This window comes from Henckelia pumila, chromosome 4, assembly GCF_033568475.1.
Source record: "Henckelia pumila isolate YLH828 chromosome 4, ASM3356847v2, whole genome shotgun sequence".
Classification (NCBI taxonomy): domain Eukaryota; kingdom Viridiplantae; phylum Streptophyta; class Magnoliopsida; order Lamiales; family Gesneriaceae; genus Henckelia; species Henckelia pumila.
Window position 1 is genome coordinate 152,794,351 of NC_133123.1, and position 8,335 is coordinate 152,802,685.

The following is an 8,335-nucleotide window of genomic DNA, read 5'->3' on the forward strand; positions in this document are numbered from 1 at the left end:
ATTGATCAAACTTCAAAGTATGTTGAATAATGTGACAGCGTAGGTGATTAAAAATCATGGTGGGAACCAAAGTCATTAGTGGCAACTTAAATGCAGCATTATTGGAAATATAGAATGTTAAAGCAAACAAAAAAGTTTTAAAAAGTACACTCAATAACTAATATAAGAATGTGCACTTAATTATGCCTGCCAACTTTACTCTTACCCTAAATTCCTTAAAAGACATGATTGCTTTTTGTTTTGTAATGCCTGCATATTCAGCCAGTCAGTCCGCATGAAACCACATCATTACAATTTAATAAACATGATTCTTTATTGCATCATATTTTACATATAATCTTTTTCGGCAAAATTAAATAAATAAATAAATAATCCAACCATAATAAATGCATGAAAGTCTCATAATAAGAGAGGCCTGGCCATATTCCACAAACACATATATACCTACTCAACAAAACACTTGGAGCAAAACAAAAAGAAAGAGTGGCAAAACATAATATATAGCACGTAAATGGGGAGGAAATTGTGTGCAAATGTGCAACAAAGTTTGGATGAAGCCTTTTCAAAGAGCAAGGTTGGCAAGTTTTTCAAGTTGGAATCAAGAAAAACTTCTTTTACGAAGGAGTGGCGGGCTGCGACGACGACGTTTCTCACTATGGCGTACATCATCACCGTGAACGCCACCATCCTGGCTGATTCCGGTGGGATGTGCTCCATTTCCGATTGTACGGCGGAGTCCGGTGAAGCTGTGGGTCCGGATTGTGTGATGAAGCCTAATGTAGGCTACCAAAAATGTCTTTCAAAACTCAAGAGTGATCTTATTGTTGCCACTGCCTTGTCCTCCATGATAGGGTCATTTGCAATGGGCTTGTTTGCAAACCTCCCACTGGGCCTGGCTCCCGGGATGGGCCCAAATGCTTACCTGGCCTATAATTTAGTTGGATTCCATGGTTCCGGGTCCATGTCATACAAGACAGCCATGGCTGTGGTCTTGGTAGAAGGATGTGCATTTCTTGCCATAGCTGTTTTCGGGCTTCGCTCCAAACTGGCTCGGCTGATCCCTAAGTCGGTGAGACTAGCCTGCGCGGCCGGTATTGGGCTGTTCATCGCATTTGTGGGCCTACAGGCCCACCAAGGATTGGGCCTCATCGGCCCAGATGCCGCGACTCTTGTGACCGTGGCTGCTTGCAAAGACTCGAACCCAACCACGGGAGAGTGCGTCGGAGGAAAGATGCAAAGCCCGACGTTCTGGCTCGGCTCGGTCGGCTTCCTCATCATATGTTATGGCCTAATGAAAAATGTCAAAGGTAGCATGATATATGGCATGCTTTTTGTTACACTAGTGTCATGGATAAGAGGAACTAGTGTGACCATTTTCCCTTACACACCACAAGGAGACTCAAACTATGACTACTTCAAGAAAGTGGTGGATTTCCACAAGATTGAGTCCACTTTAGGGGCCATTAGCTTCACAAACTTCAACACTAGTGAAGTTTGGATAGCCCTTGTGACATTGTTGTACGTTGATGTGCTGGCCACCACAGGCACATTGTACACAATGGCAGAGATAGGAGAGTTTGTGAAAGAGGAAGGCGAATTCGAGGGCGAATACTCGGCATACATGGTCGACGCGGGAACGACCATCGTGGGGTCCGTGCTAGGAGTTTCACCGATAGCCACGTATATCGAGTCAGTCTCGGGGATCCGAGAGGGCGGTAGGACCGGTCTGACTGCGGTGATCATCGGAATATACTTTGGAGTATCTATATTTTTCACACCTATGTTTGCTAATGTGCCACCATGGGCAATAGGTCCATCTCTAGTGATTGTAGGGGTGCTAATGATGAAAGTGGTGAAAGATATTGATTGGGGAGATATTAAAGAAGCTGTGCCAGCATTTGTTACTATGCTAATAATGCCTTTAACATATTCCATTTCGAATGGGATTGTGGGAGGGATTGGGATCTATGTTGCACTTGGGATTTATGACTATTTTGTGGGGTGGATCAAGTGGATGATTGAGATGAGAAAAATGGTGGTGGAGGAGCAAAATCAAGTGTCCGCGGCCGCCGCCGCGGGGACGGAACATAATCTTGAAATCATATGAGAAATTTTAGCATAGGATTTGTGATTGTGGATGGTACTTTTGTTGTTGTTGTTTGAGCTTTGTGAAGCGACGCACAAGTCACCTTGAGAGAGGTTTGTTATTGGAGAGGATCGCTCAAGGGAACTTGTGCATTTCTTTGATTTCTAAATTCTAGATGATGAATTTTGATTCTAAATTTAGATTTGTGGTTTGGGTTTGTTCAAATTATTATACTAATATGGTTAAAAAATTACTTGTGTTGATCGAATTTGGGAGAACAAATTGAATGTATCGAAAGTTTTACAACGAAATAGGAACTAAATAATCATTAATCCCCGACATACGATGTATACATGAAGATTAAATTTTAACACAAAATATATTTTTATACGTCATAAGTTTATGTGTAAGATATGATGATATTAGAGTGACTTTTTTATTACAGATAATGTATAATTATAAATTTTATAATATTTTATTTTTTTTATAACAAAAAAATGATACCATGGGGAAGGCCGGAAGGAACATTACGAGAAAAAAAATTTGCACAGCCAATAATATACAAGCTTTCCAATGCATCATTTTTGGAACCTTCATAAAAGCCAAGTTCTATTACTGCTTCCAATAGCTACAATTTCAAAGTTTGATTGAGTCTTGCATAACCACTCACCCACCTTAACATGGACAAAACTCGGGTGTATTCATCCTACGGATATGCACAACTACGCACTTCACAAGTCCCGTACAGATTACTTCGCAATACAATTTCTTCCCATAGCCACCCTGCAGTCAATACTATAGAACATAGCCGGTTTGAGATATGGAACGTCCGGCCATTCATGATCACAACCCGGAACAAATTTACCAATGTCTAGGGGAAACAGATACCATACAAGGCTACAAAAGACAAAATTTTGTTCAGAAGATCTGGCTGATCCGGGCAAAAAGCTTAAATCACCACTTAGATGATCGGCCAGCTTTGCGGATGATATCAACTTTAAGAACACATGATGGCATTATTTTCTCGACTTGAAACCTGCATGCATCTCCAGTCCTGATGCTGTTTCCTTCGCAAAATGTTCCCCATCCATCAGTAAACACTCTAACACGCGGTTTATCAGGATACAGCACAGGCCAGAGCCTTGTAGTAGAATCTTTAAGATAGACAAATTTCCCCAGTCTCTTATCCCTTATTCCATGAAATGAAGGCGCGCACAATGGCAGCTCCTATGAAAGAACAAAGAAGAGTTAAGGACTTATCCAAAGAGAAGGAAAATCTGATAATAGTCCAGAATAAACAACCTTAGACATATTCAAACTATGGTCTAGAAAACTAGCTAGGTCTGGCTTTTATACGAGTTTCCTAAAAATTCCATCCTAAGAGCAACGAGCAACTGCTGTTGCACCAAAAGTTATCGCAAGTAGCTCAGTTACTCCTAAAATATAGTGAGATCATACGATTATATTTAAATTGACGTTTAACATGGACAACCACATCGTATAATTAGAGGCAAACATTGCTCTCCAGGTCTACTAAGGCTTCTTAGAGAATTGAAGGACACGAAAATTGGGGGTTTGCGTTTATCCAACTACCTACGTTTTCCACATTTGAATAACTGATGAATGACTCAATATTAGACCACCTATGATACTGCACTTTATCACATTATCTTTTAAACATAGAGGGCTATTAAAAGAATTTTTTTGACAGAAAATTTTGCCACTACCTGTTGAAGAAAGACAGATTTCCTGCGTCGGTGCCACTGCCTCCATATATATAGAGAATGGTGAAAAAAAAAGAAGTATGTTTCATAGTAAAAATCGTACCAGGAAAGCCAGGCTTTTCACCTCTGCTGAAAAGGGACTGGAAGCTCCTGCTGGGTCTAAATCGTTATCCATGTCGGGTTCAGTTTTTATTATGGAAGACGAAATTTGACCGCATTTCATTCCCAAAGTTGATATTTTTTTTCCATCTTCTGATAAGTTTTGTATGAAATTAATAAGCTCCAAGTATGAGTGTGAAAAGCATAAAATGGTAAAAGATTACAAACTAAACAGTACCGTCAGATATTCGAAAAAATCCATAGCCGTCCTCTCCCAATTTCACAGCCTCTTTCTTAACAGCAGTAGCTGACTTACCTGTTTAGTTTGAAATGCAACCAATACAAAGATCATATATCATCAACTTCTAAATTAGACGAATCCAATATCTTGAAAACGTATGATAGGGGCATATCAGAGAAACACAAACCAAATGGATCCTTGTGCATTGAACTGGTGACGGAAGCATCACAATGCTTGGAGTTTATGGAATGATTGCTGTCAGCCAACAGGCTACTGCATATATAAGGAGATTTCATATCTGATGCAAGACACGGTTATTTCTCGATGTATCAAATAATTGGTTAACAAATAAAGTGAGAAGTTACAGTGAACTACCTCTAGCAACAACAGGAGGGTAAACACTTGTCTCACGAGCCAGGAATTTGGAAATTTCATCGAACATGTCTTTGCCGTAATCGCTATTGCTAGAAGGTTTAGCAAGGAATGCCTCACCAAAAATACCACGTGACTGGTAGTTATTTGTCCCACAAGTTCGGAATTGGATAGAATCTTGTATGCCTTTCATGGAGTCACTATTACCAGGAGGTTTGGTTTGGAGTGCATCACTGGAAAATCCATGCAAACGGTTATTCTCCGTCTCACCAGCCTGGAATTTGGAAACATCCTCTGGCGTATCTTTGTTGGAATTACTATTTTCGGAAAGTTTGGTTTGGAAAGCATCAGTTGCAATGCCACACAAATGGCTGTTTTTATGATCCGTTAGTTGCTTTAACATTTGGGTGTCATTCCTCATAACTTCACTCTGCTCTCTAAATTGGGTCTCAACAGCAGCAACAATTCTGTCTAAAGATGTATCAGAGTTCTCAACAACAGACGAGTTTTTCCCCATCTCAAAGTTTGATAAGTCAAACAAAAACTCTCTGTCTTCTACTTCATATTTTCCAGAATCTCTACTAAGCATACAAGATGGATCCTCCATGTTTTTAGATGTTGGATTAAATCGCATATTCCTAATTTGATGTGATTCATCTTGAAAGACTGTTTCTTGGCGACTCCTAAATCTTTTCTTCGGAAGTTTCCTTCCCCTGTTGAAGTCCATTATCTCACATGCACTTAGTCCATATATTTGAACAACAAAGTGTCCGTGCTTTGTGTAGTTAAACACCAATACTTCACCATGTTCCAGTTGATGGTCTTCAACAAATTTGTGCCACCCCTCCTGGAAGGCCAGAGCGCCATCCACAAGCGAAAACTCTACAGTCCATTTCTGCCCATTTGAATCCTCAATCCAAGCCTTTTGACCAAGCAAGCATCTCACATCTCGAGCAAATTTTGGTGGCAAATACTGAAATGCACAAGTAAAACTCCCATCAAGTCAGAGATAAAATGAAATTTTTGACAATTTACCTATTTAATCCCATTCAAGTCATAATTGCATAGGCCAATCATATAAAACACATTCTAGGTGGGCACTATCCTCCAAAATTTTACGTCATAAATTCAAGTTTGTAATGTTTTTAAACTAACCCGGACTAAGCAAACTATGAGCAGACAATTTCAGATCTCCTATGGCAAATATACCAAAATAAAAACTATAGATACACTTCATCACGCATTAGGAAGAAAGTGATATATTAAAAGAAGAACCAACATTCATCAACAAGAATTTCAAATTCAACCTTTTGAATTTATGATAGGCAGTAAAACAATGCAGATATACCAATAGGTAAATAAATATCTTGAAGTACCAGAACATCAGACCAGTTCCTTCCAAGCATAATTTTGAAAAACCGACTGACAGTGGATGATGGGCCTCCCTGCTCTAGATAATGAATTGTTATGCAATTTTTGGTGCACTCATCACATGCTACTACGCCCCCACGAAACTTCCCACCAGCCATCTTGTTTTTGCCTCAATTTCGCATATTACCTGAAAAACATAATTTACTTAGCCTCAATATAACATATATCAATCTCATTTGCAGGAAAGATTTGATTTTTAAGCAAAAAAATGCCGTACAAATCTAAAAAGCACAACCAATACATCCAAACTGAAGAATGCATGAGATTCGACCACGGATATCAAACAACATCAAGGCCTTAGACTCTGAATCACCAAGAACGGTCGTAATAAGCCCTGTTGGCCTCGTTTAAACACACAGAGATTACTCTACAGTCAAATGAAAAACGGAACAAAGCTTTTTCACAGAAAACCCACATCAAATATCGCAAGAAAACATCAGAAAATTGCAGAAAAGCAAGCATGCACGAAAATAGGCATGGAGACCACGACCTAAACCGAGCTACACAGAACTCCCCTTGGAAAAAAAAAAGATCGTTGTGGAGAAGAAGAACAGGTGATTCTTTGAAATATCGTAAATGAGGCTGAGAAATCGAAAGATTGTTCGAAAATAGGTGAAAATGAAAGCGAAAGAGAAAACCTTTCAGTTCACCCTGTGCTGTAGCAGATCCCTGGTGACAATCTGACCTGTCCAACCAAACGTTTCCCTCCCAATCATCAAGATTATTTTACATGTTTATTTCTCGTTACATCCCTGTATCTTATTTTATTTAAAATTTACCTCAATTATTTTGTAGGAGTAAATATTATAAGGTCAAATATCAAGATTGTCAAATACGATAATCAATTGTGTACACTATTTTCTTGTGAAATCACAAGATCACTAAAAATTATTTATAACCATTAATTTCTCACATTCTCAAATTTTATCCAATCATCAACATTATTTTACATGGTTACTTCTCATTACATCTCTGTATCTTATTTTATTTGAAATTTACCTCAATTATTTTGTAGGAGTAAATATTATAAGGTCAAATATCGAGATTGTCAAATACGATAATCAATCGTGTACATTATTTTCTTGTGAAATCACAAGATCACTAAACAATATTTATAACCATTAATTTCTCACATTCTCAAATTTTGAATAAACATACCCATTAGAACACGTACGGACAAAGATTTTGTCTTTAAAATTTGAAAATATGAAAATGTGTAAACTCGAGATTTGAAAACATAAAAAATTAATAGATTATTTTTTCATACGGAGTTTTTACAAAGATAACGTATGCAATTAACTCGTATCAAATTCATAAAATGTAGAGAGGACGAAACAAAATAGAGTAAAATTTATTTTGATACACGAATTATTGATAAAATGTCAAATTGATACATGAACTATTGAAAATGGCTTAATTGATACATGATCCAACTAAAAAGTCGATTTTATCCTTGTGAAAAATTCTTTTAAGTCCAATTACTATTATTGAAAATTTATTAAGTACATAATTTTGTTTTCAAAGTTATTTATTGACCTTCTAAAAAAAATTATTTATTGATTAATTTTAAAGATATCATGTTTATTTAAATTATATCAAGATAAATATTATTGTCAACTCAAATTATATAAGAATGATTAATTTTAAAGATATCATGTTTATTTAAATTATATCAAGATAAATATTATTGTCAACTCAAATTATATAAGAACAAATATTGTAATCGAAACTTGTTGATCTTGTTTTTAAAACTGTTGTACCAAACATAATTACCATTTTCGTATTTCAAAATCTGGTATAATTTTTATATTGAGAGTTCAAAAAAATGTTTAACAATAAAGATTTAGATCATGAAAAGTAAATTTCATAGTAAAAAATTTAACTCATTATCACAATTTACGTGATTCTGATGACCTAAAATATCTTCATTTAAGAATTTGTAAATTTATATTTTTTTTACACATGCTTGAATTTAAATATAAATAAATAAAAAAATATTTATGTTATTATATTTTTATCGGTATTAAATATATTTCGTGTATGTGATTTATTTATTGCGTGTTGTTTTATTAATATATAATTTATATATCAATTTTTTCAAAAAATTGGACAATTATTTTATACAAATAGAAAAATATCATTTTATTATATATTTATTAATATTTTTAAAATATATTATATTTGAATAAATAATTATTAATGAGTAAAAATAAGGGGTGTTCACGGATCGGTTAACCGTCCGAAACGAGTCGAAACTGAAAATTCGATTTGAACCAAAAATCGAACCATTAATTTGATTCGGTATTTTCTCTTGGTTAACCGAATCGAAAAAAACCGAATCGAAACGAAAATCTATTTTTTAAATCAATTTTTTGTATGAAT

General features: G+C 36.0%; 2 protein-coding genes across 5 annotated transcripts; one reads left to right on the forward strand and one right to left on the reverse strand.

Moving 5' to 3' along the window:
* Positions 1–511: 511 nt before the first annotated feature.
* LOC140860011 (adenine/guanine permease AZG2) lies at positions 512–2,194 on the forward strand. The gene has a single exon (XM_073262739.1). The coding sequence runs from the start codon at positions 512–514 to the stop codon at positions 2,105–2,107; it is 1,596 nt and encodes a 531-aa protein (XP_073118840.1). The 3' UTR covers positions 2,108–2,194.
* Positions 2,195–2,639: 445 nt separating this feature from the next.
* On the reverse strand, positions 2,640–6,664 carry LOC140866255 (uncharacterized). Of its 4 annotated transcripts, none has more exons than XM_073271206.1 (7): positions 6,592–6,664; positions 5,899–6,080; positions 4,526–5,495; positions 4,338–4,448; positions 4,148–4,225; positions 3,914–4,059; positions 2,640–3,313 (listed from the first exon to the last, which is right to left on the reverse strand). In XM_073271206.1, exons 2-7 carry the CDS (start codon positions 6,049–6,051, stop codon positions 3,041–3,043), a joined length of 1,731 nt encoding a protein of 576 aa, XP_073127307.1. In that variant the 5' UTR covers positions 6,052–6,080; positions 6,592–6,664; the 3' UTR covers positions 2,640–3,040. The 4 variants fall into 4 exon arrangements, with proteins under 4 accessions (XP_073127307.1, XP_073127303.1, XP_073127304.1 ...); XM_073271202.1 differs by lacking the exon at positions 6,592–6,664 and adding an exon at positions 6,444–6,458 and having other exon boundaries at positions 3,914–4,062; XM_073271203.1 differs by lacking the exon at positions 6,592–6,664 and adding an exon at positions 6,171–6,248 and having other exon boundaries at positions 3,914–4,062.
* Between the last annotated feature and the right edge of the window lie 1,671 nt (positions 6,665–8,335).